This window comes from Corvus brachyrhynchos, unplaced genomic scaffold (assembly GCF_000691975.1).
Source record: "Corvus brachyrhynchos isolate BGI_N302 unplaced genomic scaffold, ASM69197v1 scaffold28, whole genome shotgun sequence".
Lineage (NCBI taxonomy): Eukaryota > Metazoa > Chordata > Aves > Passeriformes > Corvidae > Corvus > Corvus brachyrhynchos.
Window position 1 is genome coordinate 4,818,520 of NW_008246058.1, and position 21,534 is coordinate 4,840,053.

Sequence of the window (21,534 nt, forward strand, 5' to 3'; positions counted from 1 at the left end):
TGGTGCCTGGGTCAGGCCGCTACCAAAGTGTGGATCCTTGGGAGAAGAGAGATCTCCTGCAACTTTGCTGGCTGTTGGAATCACACCTTTCTATAGGGCCAGCAGCTGGTGAGCATCCCTGGAGTGCATCAGTGAGTGAAGGCTTCACCCCTGGCCTGGGATAGGGTGCTGAGCACACCTCCAGCCACTGGAATGCTCTCTGAAGGATTTGTATTGGCAATGTGTAGGAAGCAGACAGGGCTGCTGCTCACGAGCTACTTTCCAAAGCTGTGGTGAAGATGTCCTCATTCTGCAGCTCCCCCTGGGCTGGGACCACCCTTTGATAAACTGTGTAGGTTTGATCCTGTGCCTGTATGTAAACATCTGTATGGGTATGGCTGGATGCCTGCTGCCCCAGGATTCGCTCTTACACTGGCCAGTGACCTGGCATTTAGGGGTGTCATGGTCTAATCCCGGCCAGCAGCTCATTCTCACACAGTGCTCACTTATCCCTATGAGATGGGGGAGAGAATCAGAAGAGTAAATTGAGTAAACTCATGGGTTGAGACAAAGACAGTTTAATAGGTAAAGCAAAAGCCACACATGCAAGCAAAGCAAAACAAAACAAGGAATTAATTCACCACTTCCCATGGACAGTCAGGTGTTCCTCCATCCTGAGCAAAGCAGGTCTCCATCATGCATAGTGGTGACTTGGGAAGACAAATGCCATCATTCTGAATGTCTCCCCCTTCCTCCTTTTTCCCCCCAGCTGTATATACTGCGTGTGATGCCACATGCTACAGGATGTCCCTTGGGTCGGTTGGGGTCAGCTGTCCTGGCTGTGTCCCCTCCCAGCTCCTTGTGCACCCCCACCCTTCTCACGGGTGGGGAGGTGTGAGGGGCAGAAAAGGCCTTGACTCTGTGTAAGCCCTGCTCAGCAATGACAAAAACATCCCTGTGTCATCAACACTGTTTTCAGCAAAAACCTAAAACACAGTCATCATAGTTCCTCTGGAGAAAATTAACTCTATTCCAGCCAAAACCACCATGGTGGGGAATGTATAAAAATCTGCCTGAGGGTGAGGTACTATTCCCTTTGTATCCCCTTCTGCTCTGGACTGCTAGATCCAGGCATTGCGCTGCTGGACTCCAGCCACTGCACATCATAGCCATCACTGACCTAACCTCCATGGATTTGTTTGAAGTATTTTTTAAGCTCTGGAATACCCAAAGCTATTCCTGCAGTATCTTGCAGCATGCAAATGTATTACATGGAAGAAATACTTCTCTTTTAAGATGTCTAGCTGGTAATTTTACAGCATGATCATTAGTTCTCTGGTAGGAAAAAATGATGAATAGTTGTTATTTTCTCTGTCATTTCTATCATCAAATAGATTTTTTTGAACATGTCTTGGTATCCTCAGTCTTCTGATATGTCTGGAAGCTGGTACTTACAGCCATCTTTTTAATCCTCACTGCCCTCTCTTGTTTTTCTAAATCCTTCTTGAGATGGAGTGACCAACAGCGAAGGCTGTATTGGAGATGTACGTGTATTGTCAATGTATTTCTCTTTCTTGCAGTCCCCGATTTTGATGTTCCCTGAGCCTCTTTCACTGTCACCTTTAGATTTCTTCATTGACTTGTAACAGCTAATGTTAATCTCATCAGTAATGCCTTATGGGAGTATCCTGATGACTGTCCAGATTGGTTTAAAGTAACCTTGGAAGACTTCTTGTCTGGCATAGGACTGGGAGACTGATAGAATCTCCACAAAGAACTAAAACCACAGAGTCCGCAGCAGAGCGAAAGCAGAGGGATTAAGGTTGATGAGTGAATTTAACTGTCTTGTGAAGAATTGCTGCCAGCTCTGTTTGATAGACAGGCTACAAATAAAAAATTTTTTTCACTTCAACCCTGGAATAACTTCAGTGGCCATGGCATAAAGCACATGGGGAAGTTTTATCATTTCTCTGAGACTCCCTGAAGTACTTCTGTCAGTGATTCCCCAACTCAGCCCTTTTGCCTCTGACCAGATCCTTAAACCGTGACACAGACCCTTTCCCTGGTCATGTGGCAGCTCATTTGTCCTTCAGCTGTATTTGAACACCTAAATTACACCAAGAAGAAACTGCTCTTGATTCATTGAGTTGCATGGCACAATTTCACCTTCTGTGTCTGAATTTCTAGAGGGACAAGGATAGAGTTAGATCTGAGATGAGGTGAAGTCCTTCGGCAGACATGGAAACGCTCTGAGCTGGTGGTCAGGTTGTGAGGGCTGCTGTCTGCTTTAACCTTCCAGCTGATTTCCAGCTACAACCCCAAGTCCAACGGCTTTAAGAGTGTTTACTTCAAACCTCCAATAAATTAAGTTTTTAAATTAATCAATGTAACTGGAGGGAGTTGAAGGGGAGAAGCAGGGCAGCCTCTGTGGAGGCCCAGGTAAAAGTGTTCTTTAATTGGAACAGGATTTTTTTCTTGTCTCTGGGTCCTCAATGTCATCCAAGCCAAGAGTGATACAAATAATTAATTTTAGTAATTAGAATATTTATGCTGTATCTATTTATCTGCTGACAAAGAGATATGTACCAAATGTCACAGTATATAGCTGCATGCAAATATATTTTAATAATTCATCCTCACTGTTAGATAACTTTCTTTAAGAAAGTTCTAAATTTAAGATTTAACTTTATGAAAAAATGCAAAATAGGACAAAAAATGTTATGTTTATTTAAATCAAGGCTTCCCACTGCCTTCATTGCACCAGCCAACCTCTTCCCATCTTCTCAGCCAGTTGAGTGAAATAATCTTTAAGCTTGTGAACAAACTGTACTTAATTATTTGCAAGCTCTCCCTGGCCTGTACTGGTTTGTTTTGTAACATCTCTTAATTAATGAGTAAACCCTTTGTAGAGTCTCACTGGCTTATCCATTGACAAGCATCTGACCTTGTCTGACAGCACAGCCTGCCCTGGTTGGGTTATGGTGCATGGTGAAATTTGGTGTGTCAACATCCAAATATAGGGAGAAGTGTCCCTTCGTCAAAGTGCCCATAGTCTAAATAAACAATACCAGTGAGGCAGAGGGGGAAGGGGAACTGAAACAGTATGTGCTAACATACTGTGTGTTAGCTCCACAATTTTTATTTTTTAATCCTCATTTTATGTCTTTGCCCTTGAAGTCACAGACATCAGGAGCCCACACAGCAGCCAGTGCTCCAGCTGCAGCTTTTACTGGAGCAGGTAAGGCCACAGATGGCGCAGTGCCTGCAAACTGTGAGGCAGTCACCCTTCTTCTCTTTAGCCTGATGCATGCAGCACATACCTGCTTGCAGTGCCTGGGACTTTGCAGAAGAACCAGATGCTTCCTTTTCTGTTCAAGGCACATGAGTTTATTACTGGGCAGACTGAATGCCAGTGGTGGAAATATGTCTGGTTTGGTTTTTCTCCGCCCCTTTTCCCTTTCTAGTGATCTCAAAGTAATGGTTTGAAAATTGCATCTCCTTAAAACAACCCTTTTCCTGGTAGCAGTGCTATTGAAAAAAACTTGAAAATAAGCACTCAAATCCTTGCCCCCAGACTTTCTGCAGTTGCTGCAGGTAAATGCATTCATTAAATGCATCTTAGGCACTGCATAAGGTAAAACTCACAACTCCATTCCACTTACATTTCTGTCTATATGAATCCATCTAATCTTGCTTTTACTCGCAACTGGCAATTAGTTTTTTCTTCATGGGAGTTCTACTGTGCTAGTGACTGTGGCTGTTTTGGGGGTGTCTGTCAAAATAAAGATATTTGAGTGTTCTCAGAATGGTGCATTGCCCCAGCCTCATTCCCAGAAGACTTGTGAGGATGAGTACAAAGCCTGGTTGAGCAGAGGACTTGGATTAAAAGGTGCTTGAGTGTCTGTGCTGGCAAACAGTTCTGATTTGACTGTCCAGGAAGATGAAAACTTTCACCCCAAAAACATTCACCTGGGACTGACATGGTACAGTCTTTAGATTTTTCCCTTTAGCATACTGCAGACTTCGTGTTCCCTAACCTGTTCAGTTCCTGGTACGCCAGCAGTCTTGACAGCATTTGGTGGCTTGTTCTTGAAACTGAGAATACAAAAATAGGGCCTTCCACTGGTGTTTGAAATTCAGTTCATGTCAGTAATGACTGAATCCTGTTATCTGATGGTTGTTCAGTGACCTTTGCAAATTAATAGCTTGTTGGCTCTCCTTGTAGTTCTCAGTAGATAAATACTTATGTTACAGGACATGCTCATTTATGATACTTTTCTGATTTGTCTCAGGGTTTTGGGTTTTCTTTCTTCTCCCTGAGGGATTTCTCCTCTTTTACACTTCTAGAGAGAAATGTTCATTGAATCCTGTTTTAGGAATGGCTTCTCTGTGTGTGCTGAGAAGGCTTCCTGAAGTGCTGGTTAGATTAGTAGGGAGATGCAGCTATTTATTGAGGATGTGAAAGCTAATGAAAAAATATCATCCTGCTGAGCACAGAAGGCATCAGTGGGACAGTACCAAAACTCAAGTCTTAGACTAAGGAGTGCTTAAAGTTATGGTCAAATATGCTGTGCTAGGTTAGAGGCAGTTGTGGACTGTGTCACACAATGGGGTTTTTTTGTTTCTTGGGATTTTTGGAGAAGACCACACTGTGGGTTTGAATCTGATGCATTTTTTCCCGCCAGTTGCAGACATGCTGCTTTTTTCCTGTCTTTTGAATACAAGAGGCACCCAGATGTTGAGTTCCTCTTCCAGTCCTGTTTGCAGCCTGTCTGCTGCCTGTACCAGCTCCTGGCCCCTAGACTGCTTGCTGGATTATTTGGAGCAGAGAAAAGCCCTGTTGTCAAAGTGTAACAGGTTACATAAGCATTTTGAAAGCATACCCTCTAGCACTTAAAGTCTTTTAAGTGTTTCAGAAAAAAAATTAAAATTACAGGCTTGCTGCATTTTCTGCCCTGGCCTTTTGTACATGGAAAGGTAGGATCCTTGGTAACAAGTTCTGCCCTCCCAAAAGGTAAGAGGTCTCACTCTGTCTGCTGCATTCGTCAGTGGCTTTATATTGAAAAAACAGAGATCAGGTGAACCACTTAGAACTGGAGTGGGTTGACAGATCATAGGCTTTTTAGCATTTCCTTTTTGAAGACAGAACTGGAAATATGAAAATTAATAAGAACTAAGTATTCTTTCCTTTTGCCTGTAAAGTTTTGTAGGAAGTTTTCACCTGAATAGAATTTAGAGTGTAGAATTTAAAATGTAGTTTAATTCAGCCTTGCGGCACAAGAACTGCACGTTGTATTTCCAACTGAGGAAAGTTTAGGAGCAGATAGACTACTTTGGTACCACCTGCCAAAAATAATAATAATGATAATAATAATAAAGCCCTTCAAAACTGCTTTAGTCATTTGATTACCTGCTGTGTATGTAATGTTTTATTCATTTTTTATGCAGTCTTCCTGTCTCAAGTACCAGACAATTCTACTCTTGTCTTGGCTGCAGATAAAACTGTGTTGGATTTTGGGGTCTTTTTCAGGGTTTTTCATGAGCTGCTAATATTAAGAGCATAAAGCTATCGGGTCCAATTCCTGCAGGCTGCATTACAGGCATTGTTTTGTGAGCAGTGTGAGGCCAGAAGGGCATGATGAACAGTAATCACAAAGTCAGAGTGTCTGTGGTGGCCATAGGTTTTCAAAATCCCAGCTGTGCCCTGAAAATTTGTAGGTCTCAGTGGATGACGAAATGCAGTTGTTAATGTGACTGAGAAACAAAGAAATGTCACGTGGAAGTCATGTTTTGCCTGTATCACTTGGGCATGCTTATTTCTCCCACTTTCCTGCTTTTCCCTTCATGCTGATGAAATGTATGTTCTCAGAAGAACTTTACCTGAATAGATTCACTGCATGTTCTGGCAGTTTTATCCTTATTCAGTTTAGTACTTTCGTCATACTACCACCTAATGATTGTTCTAGACCTACCATAACTTTTTTGAGTGCTCAATAATCTGATATCCCAAGGTTTATTATTCATGAGGATTAGAACAACAAGTCCAAAATCCATGGTTCCTCTCTCCTAACAGTCTTGACCCCAAAATATTCAGTTGTCCTTCTTGTAATCTACTTTGTTAATTTGTCTTGAGGTAAAGATGCATCAAGATAAATGTAATTAAGTTGATATCAGGAAGAGCAGTTCAGGAGATCTCAAGAATTTGTCCACCAAAAGCCAACATTTTGCATGTTTTTCATCCTAAAGAATGTGTTCTGCTGTTCGTATTTGCCTTATATCAAAAACTAAGAAGTTTTCTGGAAGATTTTCATGTCACTTTCATTTCTTGGTTGTAAAATTTTCAAGAAAGGTCTTCAGTGTGTCAGTTTATTTTGCACATTCTTCTGTACTTCAGTTTCACCTTAGGGTTGAACTTGTTGACTTGTCAGCATTTATAATCATGTTTTTTTACATGCACATCTTAATCAGAAGAAGAATCTAGACTTAGACAGTGATACCTTTGCAGACCAAAACCAGCTTGGTAGTGTTGTGCTAGTACTGTTGGAGTCTCCTGATGAAACAAATGGCAGGATGTGCATAAACCAGCAAGTGACTTTCCTGTGGAAGAGGGAACATCCCTATGCTGGTATGGAAAAGAGACTGTGGCCGCCACTGAACTGAGTAAGAACTGGACAGGCAGCTTTTGGCTTTTAATTTTTTGTTTTGTAGGTGAATGTAGTTGTCATTTTTGCTTCAATAGGCAAATAGGATGACAGAGCTGACTGATCTATTAAAGGTTATTCTAAAAATGACTCTCTGGTCTGACTGATCTCTATCAGAGACAACTGAAAGAAAAAAGTAAGATCCTATCACATGCAACCTAAACGTGTGATACACAACTTGTGCTAGAACTTCCTGATGAAAATAAGGAAAGGGACCAACTGTCTACATCTGATTTATACAAATTGGCATATACAGTTTATATATTTGACGTTCTCCCTTCTTTGGGATATAGCTTCTAATACTGTCTTTTAATGTTGCTTTCTTGCTTATTTTTGTGCTTACTGCAATGAAGACAAACATTTCCTTTTTTTTTTAAGAAATGGTATTGTCAATTGGTACTGTCCTGAGATTTAAATATACATATATGTCATGTTTTACTTGAGTCAATATATCAGAAATTACCATCAAGTTGTACCTCTGACGTACAGGCTTGCAGCCTGCATAATTCAACAAAACTTTTGAACATGTTCATACCAACTCAAACATTTGTTCTGTCTGTTGTGCTCTTGACCAGGGTTTATTTGCTTTCTTTTTAAGTCTGACTTTTTAAAAAAAGAAATAGTTCTGCAGATGGAAAGAGAAACATCAGGGACAAATTTAACGGTGCAAGCAATTCAGAAATATTTCCTGAGCATTTTCACTGCGTCTGGTAATTCTCTTTGCATAATCTTCTCTTCAGAAATCTTATCTAACCAATTGTATCCAGGCAACATATTTTGAGCCTTTAATCTTCAAAATCCACAGTGTGTGAAACTTGAAAATTTCCTAAAGAGTTGATTAGTGGTAGAATTGGATACAAATACAAACAAAACAGATGCTCCTCATGGCACTGACCTAGGCTCCAGGTTGGAGCCATGGTCAAAATCTCCTTGGGCCCTCGGCCTAAATACCTGGACCAGCTTTGGGAAAAGAGGGAATGACCGTGTGTGTGTGTCTCTACTAAACTTAGTTGATGCATACATTTTTTCTTCCACTTTCCTGTCTTGGTGCTGAGGAGTTGGAATTTGCCAACACTTGCAGTTCTTAAGGCTTCAGATAGCCATAGTTGATATTTTTTTAATTTTGCAGGTTGAAGCAAGGGAAATTCCAATTCAATATAGGGCAGAAATTCTTCAGAATGTGAGGTCAAACACTGGGACAGCCCTGAAAGTCTATGTAATCACCATCCCTGAAGGAATTCAGAACTTGCCTGGGCAAGGCCCTGCGCAGCTGGCTCTTAACCAGAGGTTGGTCCTGCTCTGAGCAGGGGCTGGACCGGGCAACCTCCAGAGATCCCTTCCAACCTCTACAGCTTTGTAGCTTTTGTTCAGTGATTAATTAAATTCTTCTGAAGGCTTTCAAAATGAGTCCAAGGTAAATGTAGATTCTTCGTAGGAAGGTAAATGTAGATTCTTTGGATTCATTTATCACTACTTTCATCAAAAACTGAGCATCTTACGGCCAGTCAGAGAAGATGTTTTCAAAGAAATATGCATGAAACATGAAAAGGGCGGAAATTGGTAGAAGGCAAAGTTTTTCTTTTGGTAATTTGCTGGTAACCACAGAATATTAGTGTAAATATTTAAAAGGGAAAAAGACTACTTTGTCTTCCTAAAAGAAATTGAATTTGCTGGCTTTATTCAGCCTTTTCTTGGGATTGGAAGTGTTTCTGTAAATCGATTGTGTATGTCCAGACTGGTTTTTATGTCTCTGATTTTGGCAAGCAAACCCATGCCTGGCAGCAGCCTGCCCATGGTATGCACTAGCAAAGCCTGTATCAAGAGGATATTCAAAGTCTTTAATCTTGTAAAGAAGTAGCTTACAAATGTATGCCCAAGAATTCCTGCATGCAACAGCAGCATTTCCCTGCAGACTTGTTTGTTGGTGGCAGCTAAGCCAAGTTCTACTTTCAGCTCAGGCTGTGACAAAGTTCTTCGTATTAGAAATGTATATGGGTACTTGTGACTTTCTCTGGGATTAGTGGTTTTTTTCCTCTGTGTACACCAGTTTCATGTTACTGCCTTTCAGAATTACAGAATCAAGGTTGGCAGAGATTTTCAATGTTTGTCTACTCCAACCATCAACCCAGCACCACCATAATCACCCCTGAACCTGGCAACCCAAGTGCCTTGTCCAGATGCCTCCTGAACAGTTCCAGAGATGGTGACTCCACCACCTCCCTGGGCAACATTCCAATGCCTGACCTTTCAGTGAGAAATCAAACAAAAAAATCTAATATCTAATCTGAACCTCTCCACATGCAACTTAAGGCCATTTCCGACTGACCCCCATCTCACTACAACCTGCTTTCTAAATGACAGAGGTGAAGGAAGGAAGGGGGTCAACAAAACTTCTGTCTTGGACTTGCAGAGGATGAACTTTGGACTGTTCAGGACACTGGTTCAGAGAGTCCCTTGGGAAACAGTGCTAAATAACAAAGGAGTCCAGGAAGGCTGGACATCCTTTAAGAAGGAAATCTTTAAGGTATGGAAGCTGGCTGTTTCTATGTGCTGAAAGATGAGCTGGCAGGGAAGAAGACCAGCCTGGCTGAACAGGGAGCTTTCTCTAGAACTCAGGGAAAAAAAAGAGAGTTTATAACCTTTGGAAGAAGGGTCAGTCAATTCAGGAAGAAGACAAGGATGTCATTAGGTCATATAGAGAGAAAATCAGAAAGGTGAAAACTCATGTAGAACTCAGTCTGGCCACTGCAGTAGAAGATAAAGAGTGTTTTTATAAATACATTGACAACAAAAGGAAGGCCAAAGAAAACCCCCATTCTTTACTGAGCATGGAGGGGGAACATTGTCACCAAGGATGAGAAAAAGACTGAGGTACTTAATGCCTTCTTTGCTTCTGTTATGCTCAGGGAAACCAGCTTCCTGAGCTGGTAGACAGGGATGGGGAGCAGAATAGACTCCCTGCAATACAGGAGGAAGTTGTTAGTGACCTTCTGTGCCACTTAGATGCTCACAAATCTAGGACTGGATCAGATTCACCTGAGGGTACTGAGGGAGCTGGCAGAAGAGCTCGCCAAGCAACTCCCCATCATTTATCTCTAGTCCTGGTTAACCAGGAAGCCACAGATGACTGAAGGTTGGCCTGTGATGTCCATCTACAAGAAGGGTTGGAAGGAGGATCCAGGGAACTACAGGCTTGTCAGCCAGGGAAGGAACAGATCATCTTGAGTGCAATCACATGGCACATATGGGACAACCAGGGGATCCAGCCCATCCAGCACGGCTTTGGGAAAGGAAGATCCTGATCTTCTATGGCCAGGTGACTCGCCTACTGGATGAGGAAAAGGATGTGGATGTTGTCTACCTGGACTTTAGTAAAACCTTCAATACTGTCTCCCGCAGCATTTTCCTGGAGAGGCTGGCAGCCCATGGCTTGGACAGGTGCATGCTTTGCTGGGTTAAAAACTGGCCAAATAGCCAGGCCCAGAGCAGGGGGGTGAAGTTTCTAGAGAGTAAGTCATATGAGGAGTAGCTAAGGGAGCTGGGAATGTTTAGCCTGGAGAAAAGGAGACTCAGGGAAGACCTTATCACTCTCTACAACTACCAGAAAGGAGGCTGTAGCCAGGTGGGGATTGGTCCCTTCTCCCAGGTAACAAGCAATAGGACAAGAGCAAATGGCCTCAGGCTGTGCCAGGGAGGTTCAGGCTGGAAATCAGAAAGAATTTCTTCGCTGAAAGATTGGTTAAGCACTAGAATGGGTTGCCCAGGGAGGTGATGGAGTCACCATCCCCGGACATGTTCAAGAAATGACTGGACATGGCACTTAGTGCCATGGTTCAGCTAACAGGATTGTGTTTGGTCAAAGCTTGGACTTGATGGTCTTGAAAGGTCTTTCCCAACCTTAGTGATTCTATCTGATTTGCATCCATGAACAAAAAGGCTAAAAAGCCCAGAGAGGATGAATTAGTTTTGATTAAACCTTAGCAGCCATACTGGGTCCTCCTAACTACTGCTTGGTCAGCTCTGCTGTTGTCAGCAGGGCTTTTGGAGGGAGCACCAGGAAGGGGTAGATGTTGTGGTTTGGCCAAGGCATGTAGCTCTCTGTTGGAGATTAACTGTGATCTTGTTTCTATTGTAACCAAGAGACTGTCTCAATAGAAGGGCTGTCTGGGCATGGAGAGGATTTACTTCATTGTTGAAATAACTTTTGGCCCCTCAGTGTCTCCCCTACAGCTACCAGATAAATTCCATGGAGCTCTGTGTTTCTGACCATTATTTTTACCACCCATCCTTGACTGAGATTGTGGCAGAGAGATCAGAGTCCTGGTTTTATTGCAAAGGAAATAAAAAATATTTTCTATGCAAACTAAAATATGTTTCTTCAGTTTAGACTTTTTTATGTATTTGGGTAAGGGACCTGGAAAACTTTGGATTTTCTTTTGGTTTTATTTCTACTGATGCCTTAGGTTTTAACTTTTATATTTTTCAAATCCTATACTGCCTAGTGTGTAACTCTGAAGTTTCTTGTAGCCTGTTAATTTCTGCTCTCTCATGCCAGGTAGACATAACAAAGCCTCTCCAGGCCTGCTCTCCAAGGACACCCAGACCGTCCTAGGCCCAAGAAGTATAAGCCAAAATGCCTCTAAGGGGGGGCAAGCTGAGGGGAACTACATCATTAAACTGAAGCTTTAATTGAAGAATTAACCCTGAAATGCAAATGAACCAAACCTATAAACCAAATGAACCTATGAACCAAACCTATAAAAGTGTGAAGAACTTATGACCTGTCATCCATCTTGGGGTCCATCTTGGCGAAAGACTCTGGCTCCCCAGGGGGTACCTTTGAAGGCTTTTCAAATAAATACCTACCTTTATTCCCTGTCTAGTCTCTGTTTCTAGGAGGCCTCTTAAGGCATCACTACCTTGCCTGATTTAAGGTTGATTTCCTGTGTATTTTTTTTCCATAGCTTTGAAATTCTTAGTTGTTATACATCCATGTAACTCTACTATTTGAAAAGTCAGGTCCTGTACTCTCCCCTTCTACATACCCATTTTTAGCATTTGGAAATGAAGGTCCCCAAAAAGCTATTGGTCAACAATACATATTAATGTGCCTTACATGCAGAAAACAAATCCTGAAAGACCTCCACAGGCAGCTTTAACTTCTAACTTGCATCTTAAAACCGTGCATATGAGACTGGAAAACATGCAGTAAAGTGAGCCAGGACAAAGACCTTGGGCATAGGGGCCAGTTGTTTAAAGTGGGTGTTCAGAACAAGGTTCCCATGTGGGCACATTTTAGTTTTTCAGAGGGTGAGTGAGTTGACCATGCTTTGAGGGTACTAGTCATTATGCTTGAATACCAATCCAGTCTAAATTCCTAAATAATTGTGTTTCAGATTAGTGCTTGCATTAGAGAAAATTAATTTATGGTTGCTGAAATGTTTTTGAATATGGAATACAGTGGTTCAGTTTCAGTTTCTCCTGTCCAGTTAAGACTAATTATTGTAATTTTGCCATAAAAGTAGAATAAAGTAGTAGTTGATTCAGTGGTGAAAGAGGGTTTGGGGTGCAGTTCAGATTTTAGTTGTATAAATAAAATATCTTTATTCTTTCAAACAGAAGAAAATATTAATTAAAACATAGGTAATACATTATCTAATTCCTGCAACCTTTTTTTTCCTTTTCTTGTTTTTTGGTAGTATTAGATTCTGAGTTTAATTCTTCCCTACAAATGGTCCTCACTGTTCAGTGCAAATACATGAGTTCTTCAGTTTCAACAGTAAAAATCTTCACAATAAATATTGGTGGTAATAGTAAGAGAAATTAACAGTCAAATTTGCAGGACTGTGTGTAATTGCATCGTGTTTTGACAGCTTGGCCTTTAGTTTTAATTCTTGTTAATGTCATTGGGAACCATCACTGAGCAGAGCAGTGGAGTGAAGGAAGTCAGAGGCTGAAAATCTGATATCCCCCAGGGGACTGGGGAGAATGCCTAGCAGCAGAGTTTTGCCTGTTCAGCTCATATATTATTAGGTGTAAATAGTACATTTCTAGTGCCTCACTTATGATCTTGGATTTATGAAGACAAAAAGCAGGACATTTGAAAACCCTCAGGCTTCCATGAGAGATTTCCAGGGAGAAGAAGGCATTGCTGCAGGGGCTGTGTGTGACAGCTGGTTCCTGAACTGTCAAGATGAATATTGAGTTGTGTAATATATTGCTTGGTGACAGGGATGTGTAGTTGTGTAACTCTATATGAAAAAGGACAATACTTAGTTTATTCTTTGATTGTCATGATCTTTTAAATTTATATTTCTATTTAGTTTTGCCTCACACAGTTACTTTAAAAGATTACTCAATTTCACACCTGCTGAGAACAGTCTTTTTTTATCACCCATTCCTCACTGTCTGTGCAAGATGCCATCCAAATAAACCTTCCCAGAAGAATTCCTGAATGTCTCTTTTCTATCTCTGTCAATCTAAGCTTCGTGTTGGAAACAGGATAATCCATACCTTTGATTTGGAATAGGTTTTGCAAGGAATGGGAAAAGGAGGGATGGATGGATTTGAGCTTCCTTTTTTTTTCAAGATCCATTAGTTGGGACTTGCAAAACTTAATGAACTGCCTTGCCATCTCTGATTATGGTGTGCAGTTAAAAGAATAATGTATATGCATGTGATTTGGGTATGGTAATGTAATCAAAAAAACCTTATGGAAACTCCAGAGCATTTAATTTACCCTTATTTTCCTGTCTCCCAGGTCTTTGCAGTACCACTTCAGCATTCACAAATTATAATTGGATGATATGACCTTGGATTTAAAATACTGGATTCGATGCAAAATCAAATATGGATTGATCAAGCGGAGTCTCTTGGTCTTTAGGGTGAAGTTCATCCCTCTGAACTTTAGCTAAGTGCTTGACATCTAGCTAAAATGATATACAGACTCTTCACGTTTGTTAACAAAGAAAAGGATAAAACCTGGCAGCTCCAAAAGCTGATTTCTTCCCACTTTACAATAACTGCTGCATGAATTGCCCTCTTGAGAGGACTGTTCATCTCTGTGAGCTATTGAGATTTCCAGTTTCTAACATAGAAATTTTAACTCATTGGATACCTCCCATTATGCCACACTGTTGGCTGTTTTCATTTTAGATTTTAAGTTGCGTTAGATCACATTAAAGGCCTCCTTCTCCCCCCAGACTTCTCATTTTTAGTCATTTGATTTTGCTAACTTGATCACCAAGGGAATAGAAGCAGCATGTGTCTAAGCTAACTGTGCCAAAGCAGCAGAGACAAATCATCTCCTGAAGTCTTGGGAGCTCAGCCAGGCCTGGTTTCTGTTCTGCAAGAAGATTTCCTTGTCTTTTTCATCTTAAAAGACCAATGTCACCATGCTTGGTTAAGCAAGGGGATTGATGGCATTGGTGACTCAAATCCTCAGTAGGGCCAGGCTGCTGCACTGGATGCTCATGGTGCCCAGCTAGTGCCATGCCTCTGAGCTGAAGAACATGGGTAGAAAGAAGGGTTTATGGCTCTTCAGGCCTCAGTTCTCCACTCAGCTTCCATCAAGGGCTCCATCTGGCCCAGTCTGGAGCATTGCTAAGTGGGGATGACTCTTTGTTTATGGGTACTTTTGGTGAGGACTTGACACAAGCTGAAGGCAGCTGTGTGTCTTCTGCCATTCAGGCTCTTCCCATTGCAGGGGAACAGGTTCCTGCTCAGACAGACTGTTGTTTTGGGCTTGGATTCTCTCTGTAAATTCTTTGAGGAATCTAATGTTCTGGGTGCTTTGCTGTGCATGTAATTGGACTTTCTGGTTATTTGCAAAAAACATGAAGTCTGACAGCCCCAGAATTAAGAGAGCCTGGTTTTCAGTGAATCCTGTTTCATGGTTGATTTATTTCTTAATCTAATTAATCAACTAGAAATATTATAAGACTCTGGTGGGAACTGATGTCTTGTAAACATCAGAGTCCAGTGTCAAGAGTGAGAGTTGTAATGTCCTAATGCAGGAAACATTTTGCTGAGCTTTTATATCTCTTTACCAAAGAATATGCAAGAGAAGAAAATATTTCATACCAGTTTTCTTCTGTAGATCTTCTGGTGTCTAAGGAGGGTTTGCCTCTGATTATCTCCTTTAGCTGGCTGCAGATAAAGTCTCTCTACTCTGCTGTGTTTGATCACTGTTTCCAAGGAGGTACAATATATTGTCTAAAGTTTGAGGTGTGTTTTCCTTCCTCCTGCCTCTCCAGCTTTTGCTGGGACTGCTTGGATGTCTGTAGTGGTAGCAACCCAAAAGCAAGACAGACTTTTTCGTTCTAGCAAACATCAGGATCATGTCACTGCAGTGCTGGGCAATGCAGAAGGAAGGCAGATGAGACAGTGCTTTGATTGAAGAGATCAGCATTTAAGGAGAAGTTGTGACAAGTGTGTGTAACTGCTGATGAGAATAAAATAGGAATGAAAGGTGTGAATAACAGTGAAAGATGATGAGCTATTACACAGACTTAGTTTTGTGGAATTTCTCAGCCCTGACTTACCTAATTGTATGAAACAAATGGTAAAATAGAGCTATCTCTGTTCTTCTCCTTAGTGGTTACCAGTTGGGAAAGCCCTGTAGGTTTTGTGTCAGAAACAGAGCACAAGCACAAAGGGGTGTCCTTAAAAAGGAATGTTGTGAGGACATTGAAAGCAGAGGATAATAGGGAAAGGTCAATTTAATTGAATGCCTGTTTGAGGCTGAAGAAGGACTGTAGACTAGTAAACATCATGTTGTGCAAGAGAATGTTGAGGGAAAACAAGGAGCAGGCAGGATTGTGTGAGCAGCTGGGGCTTTGCTCCGTGCAGGATGGCCCGGCCAGCAGCAGGGCTGCCTGTGCACACACTTCCTTTTCTCCCACTGGAGGAGCAACTGTTGGATTTAAAGAAAAACAATGGTTCTTCTAGAAGTGATAGCCCTCACAAAGGAGCCTGCTTTTCATCACAGTGCGAGTCAGAGGCTTGGCTTCAGACAGCTGCAGTTACAGCAGAGGTCTGCTCCAGCACAGGGATGAGGGCCAGTGGACACAGCAGAAGGAGCCACCTGCTCCCTGTGTGCTTGGACCTGCTTTCCTCACCTCTCCCCTGGGGGATGAAGAGGCCCTGGTGCTACAAGAACACTTTAGGAGATTTGGGAAATGGTTTTTAGTAAGAAGTGTGGGACCAATGCAATAGCATAGCCATCTTTTCCTCAGCAATATTGTTCAAGAGAGTCTCATCTACTATGAAAACCCTGGTCACGAATTGTGAGGTAAATATATGAGGCTCCCTCTTGAGCCTCATGGGTACATGTCAGCCACACACTCCTAAATGCGTATTTTAAAAAATAATTATTTCTGTTCACAAGTAAGAAATAGCAAGATCTGGGGTGTCATAGGAGTGGGGGATGCACATCTGGGAGAGGAGCTGTTGGTGACCTATTGGGTTAGTCTTGCTGGAAGGGGGAATGTGACTTAATTGCCTGAGGGTTTCTGTTGGTGTTTTACTTCTCCTGAAGAGTTTCTTGAGCTTTCCATCTCCTGAGCACAGCAGGCACCTGCACAATTACTGCAGCATGATGTAAAGAGAAGGGGGGAGAAAGTGTTGACTGTGGGATCCTGACAAACATTATTTAAACCATTGGAGAAGTGCGGCAGATTGACTCCCTAGCTGTCACTGCTGATAATGCTGCTCATAGAGCTTGTCAGCATTCCAGCTCCACGTTTTTATAACCGTTTAATTACTGCCTGTATTGAATATGGCTGGAATTCACCATTGCAACTAATGCACAGTAGACTATAAGAAAGTGGAGAATTTCAAGGAGATAGACAGGCTGTAATGAGTTTGCTCATCCTGTTAGGTAACATCTCAGTAACAGCCCCAATAACCATTCTGTTTGTTTTGTGTTTGGATGGTTTTTGTTGTTTGGTTTTGTTGGGGTTTTTGTTTTTAGGATACAGTGTCCTTGATTTGATAAAGTTTTCTTTTCCATTAAAATCACGATCCTTTTCTCAAAACTTAATTTATTTTGTCTTTAACTTTCTTCTAACTCCCCATGCCTGCCAGGAGGTGGTGGTGGGCCATGCCATGGTCCAGCATGGACACCTCATTCCCATTTTATCCAAGGCTTCCCTTTGTAGGGAGTGCTGCAGACCTACTGCCACAACTTGAACTGACTGTGGTGGGTGATGAGCTGCTGTGAAGTGACCTGAAAATACAGGTTAGAGAGTGCTATGAATGTTATAAAGCTATTTTGTCAGGGAGACAATATTTCTGTGGTGGATAGAATTCCTGACATGAGCACGTTGGTGTCATTCACCATAGTGCAACACGTAGCTCATGGCATGCTCCTGCCCCTGCTGCTGTGCTTTGGAGACAGCTCTGCAAGCTGCACAGCTCAGCCTGGGAGCTTCTCGCAGCGCCTGCCCCAGCACAGGGCCCTGCCAGCGTGGGAGCGGGGCTGGGGTCCGGCATCAGCTGCTGCTCCCTGTGTGCAGCCTTGTGCAGGAGCGAGGGGGAGCAGGCAAGAGCAGCCTGGCTCAGCAGCCCTGGTTATCTCTGTGCCTCCTCTGTGCCCTCCTTCCCCTCCTTAGCAGAAGAGTTTAAAGGCTACTGCTGTGGGACGGAAATGGTAAAAGGGAAGGTGAGGTGGTTTTCTGCAGGGAGGGAAGAGATTGGCACTCAGTGGGGTGGGTGGGAGGGGTGTGCAGTGTGTGCCCATGGGTGGGAGGCAGCGAGGGGGCTGGGGCACATACTGGCTGAAGGGGAGACTGCTGCTGCTGCTCAGTTTCTGACAGAGGAACAAATCTAGAATTGGTCCCAGGGGTTGAGGGGGTAGGACCACTGTGATCAGGTAACAGCTGCTGGACAGATGGGGAGCCAGAAATCTCTAGTTGCCTAACAGAACCCTAGGACATGGCACATGTTGAAAAGATGCATGTACATCTGTGTACATTTATAAATGTCTATGTATTACTGTATTAGCTTGTGTCTGTATAGTTGCTCTGCTGTATATCTGTTGCTACTGAATTATCTCATTAACACTTTTGTTGAAGAGGACTTTCTGGTCATTGATCATTAATGTCCCTGCACGCTAAGCACAAATCTTAAAAACCTCAGAGTGTTGAGCCAGATCTAGTGTTTGTAATCTAAACTGAGATCTGGGGATTGTGCTGTCAGTCTGAAAGAATCCTACGAGTCTCCTAGTCCTGCCTCTGAAGGTGATGATGATTTGTCCCTTCAGTGGGCTAAGACAAGGCAGTGCAATATAAATAGAGTGAAAAACAGTCTGGAGGAGGCTGAAGTGACCTAGAAGTACTCTATTTACTGGCACTTCAGAACTTCAGGACTGGTCTGCCCTCTTTGCACTTGATAGGCTTGTACATTCTCTATCATGCATTTAATTAAAGAGCTACAGAATAACCCTTTGTTGAACAAAGAGTGTATACAGCCCTCCACTATTCTCACTCCTAACTTGGGATAACTAGTGGGCCACCAGAGTAAGTTTCTAACACTCCCTTTGCTGGAAGAGATGTGAATGTCACAGACATACCTCTGCCACCAGCTAGCTTAAAATCCTCTCCCATATCCTCATCTTTTTTTCTTAGATTCAATAACCAATCAGGCAGATTGATCTTATATTGCTCGAAAGTTTTGCTTTAGGCTCTCAATCTGTCACCAACTTTACTTCAGCCTCTTACAGCCTCTACAAGAGGCACAATTGCAGAATTGGTCTTTAAAGAGTTGTAGATGAGTATGGTATAAATACTGAATTATCAGATTCTGATATTTGCTGAAATCCAGAGTTTCAAACTTGTCCTTTAAAAACTCGACCACACACCTACAATAGCAAGAAGCCCAAAGGTCAGCTTATTTATGTGATTGATCTCTTTATAAATATATGTTGATAATATTCTGATAGCCTTTATCTGGTATGCAAGATGAGAGAAGAGTCACCCTGACTGTAGGGACACAGACAGGCTGGTGTTTGCAGTCTGCACTGAGGTATGGTGTCAGCACTGAAGCTGAAGTCAAAGCTCTTTTCCAGTGGTTCCATTTGGAATATCTCATGTTGAATTGGAGTTCAACAGCTTCTCATGCAATTACCTGTCAGGGTTAGTTTTCCTCCCACTGCCCATTCTTTGCCTCTTATTCATACCTTCAGCTTTGACCATTTGACCTGAGCTAATTCCCACTGATGATGAACCCAGTGACTTTGGCAGAAATTCTAAGTGACCTTTTGAGGCAGAAATTGTTCTTGATACATTCTTTCCCTCTCTGTGCCCATCAGTGCTGCTGCTGTTAAAAAAAAGATAAAGGCAAAAAAAAAAAAGCAGCAGCACTGATATAATCTGATAGTGCTTTCTGCAAGTAGCAAGAGAGACCTGCCCTTGAGCTAAATAAAGCAAACAAGCCTCAAATAGATAGTTATCCCTGTTGTGTATCCCCAAGCCTCTGTAAAAGCATAGACGATCTGGCTGAGAAAGCTGTGCTTTCAGCTCCTCATTTCAAAGGTACTCCCACACTGGAGCATAAAGAAAACCAGTTACACTAATAAAGCATATACTTGTACTATCCTTTGCTTTCAGTCTGCAAGCTTTGCAAGCCTGTTTACTTTTGCAACAGGATTATTCCCAGGTCTTACAGGACAGACATACAAGTGTGGTATTTTTTTCCCCTTTTGTGTGAATTGGCCTGAACATATGAGGCTGAGACAGAGACTGTGAGGTTTAGCAGAGCTGCTGTTAATCTGCATGTGTATTGAGGACTTTTCATTATATGTGCCTCAAGGCCAGCCTGCCCGCCCATACAGTCTCTGCTGGGCATCCTCATCTGGCTAACTGCTCCCAGTCACTTGAGCTGTCCTTGCTTTGGACAACTGCTTTTATATCTATATTTATATCCAACTGTAGAATTCAAGCTACAGCTCCAGTGTGAAAACCTTTTATGCCTGAGGTGGTGCTGAAAGTTTATGTCTTGATGGAATCCCTACTTCGGAAGCAGCAGTGATAGCAACACGGAAAATTCTTGCCGCTATTAATTGTAAAGGCATCGTAGCAACTGTATCACCGCACTCATGTTTCCTTTTCTTCCCCACGTGTTTTCAGTGTTTTTACAAACAGCACCTGCTACTGCTGTCTCTGTTACAGGGAATGCAATACAGCTGTAACAACACGGGGAGATACATGCATGATTTTTACTATGGGCTCTTCTGCCTGCTTATTTCCTTGTCATGTCCCTATTGTCTTTTAACCTGTACTTGATTTCTAAGATCTTTGGGAGGGGACCAGCTTTTTGCTTTGTTTGCATAGCATCTGAGGCTGTCATGCACTGCTTCCTCGCTAATCTTGGTAAGGGCTCCAGTAGTACAAATGGCAAATAAATTTGAGGTACAAACAAATTAGCATTCTTCTCACTGATTAAACAAATGGTTTTCTCTGCGATGATTTGAACGGGGGTTGCATTTTATTACAGCCCTTTGAAGCTCAGCTTGAAATTGCCAGTTTCTTTTCCAACCTCTCTTATCAGCCTCTTGTTCTAGTTGACCAAAAAGTACTTGGCAGGCAGTTTGCAGACTTTGAAAAACAATAGGTTGTACTATTTTAACCTGGCTTTGACCTAACCTGAAACAGTCAAAACTGGCATTTAGCAAAACTGGCATTTAGCAAGTGCTTTGATGTTCCGAGTCAACTTCACTTGCTGAAAGAAGCTGCTGAGAGCAACCTGTCTTGCCCTCCAGAGAGGTGGGGGGGACTTTGCTGGCCCCAGCATCAGCACAGGGCCAGGACAGATGCAGTAGTTCTCTGTAATAGGGCTTGAATGAAGGAGGGAATTACTTTACCCTTAAAATGTAGATTGATGTGATTTTTTTTTTTCTGGGACAGAAAACATAGCTTGTTTTCTGGAAGGATAAAGTGTCCACTGAAACGGGATTATATTTACATTATTATTGCAGGGCGATCTGTGAAATAGGCTTTCTGTGCCTCAGTAAAGAGCCATGACCCCTCACAGAGTTATCTTTTAAGCTGCATATTAAACCCATGGAGGCTTATGGCTCAAAGCTAATGGGGATTTAACTTCGCACTGAAAGGAATTTGCAGCCTAACCCTATTTAGATGCTCTTTGCTCTCATTGATTAAATGCCCAGTCCACTGCAAGAAACCTAATAGAATCATAACTGTATAAATTTTCCAGCTGACAAAATGGATGCTGGGAAACTCTATGCAATATTTATTAGAAAAGGAGTTTGATCTTAAAAAGACATTTTAAATCAAAATGTCAGTTCACAGTTCTGTTTTATTTGTAGAGAAAGAAAAGAATTTGAATGAAGATGTATTTTTAAAAGCACTTCACAAAACCATTTCATGGAAAAAAACCAGTTTCTGAAATCAGTATTTTTATGAGGATTTTCACTGCTTCCCTTGTTCACTGTGTTCACTAATTCATTTTTGAGATCCTGTCTGTAGAATAGTTTTAGATGATGCTATTTAAAAGTAATAAACCTGCCCCTCCTCCCAAGTATTTCTCACCCCAAATTGCATTATGCACTGAAGTTCCAGGAGGACCATATTCCATCCCAGATCATTGGCATTTTTTAAGATACAGTAACTATAGCTCCTGGGGGATGAGAAGAGGAGAGCTGATATCTTGGTAAGAGACTTTGAGATGCAAAGAGCAGCACATGTTGCCATTCATGGTCCTATGGCAGCACAGTTGAGTTTCAGTCTCAGTCTCTTTCTGTGCATCAGTTCTGAGAATTTCCCATGCTTGCTCAAAGTGCAGGTGGTTCTGAAAATCTTTTATGCTAATGACTAGTGCGCTTATTCTTTAATTG

General features: G+C 42.1%; 1 protein-coding gene and 1 long non-coding RNA gene across 2 annotated transcripts in view; both read left to right on the plus strand.

The window, feature by feature from the left end:
* The first annotated feature begins 2,566 nt into the window (after nucleotides 1–2,566).
* Nucleotides 2,567–9,337, plus strand: LOC108449582. The gene is made up of 3 exons (XR_001865797.1): nucleotides 2,567–2,576; nucleotides 8,190–8,196; nucleotides 9,255–9,337. It is a non-coding gene; the product is annotated as an uncharacterized LOC108449582 (long non-coding RNA).
* A 587-nt stretch (nucleotides 9,338–9,924) lies between these two features.
* The window catches only part of SNTB1 (syntrophin beta 1), a 76,316-nt gene continuing 64,706 nt past the window's right edge, over nucleotides 9,925–21,534 (plus strand). The window contains exons 1-3 of the mRNA XM_017746048.1: nucleotides 9,925–10,189; nucleotides 16,654–16,772; nucleotides 17,561–17,568. Coding sequence (XP_017601537.1) covers nucleotides 9,925–10,189; nucleotides 16,654–16,772; nucleotides 17,561–17,568 — 392 coding nt within the window. The remainder of the gene's footprint in view (nucleotides 10,190–16,653; nucleotides 16,773–17,560; nucleotides 17,569–21,534) is intronic.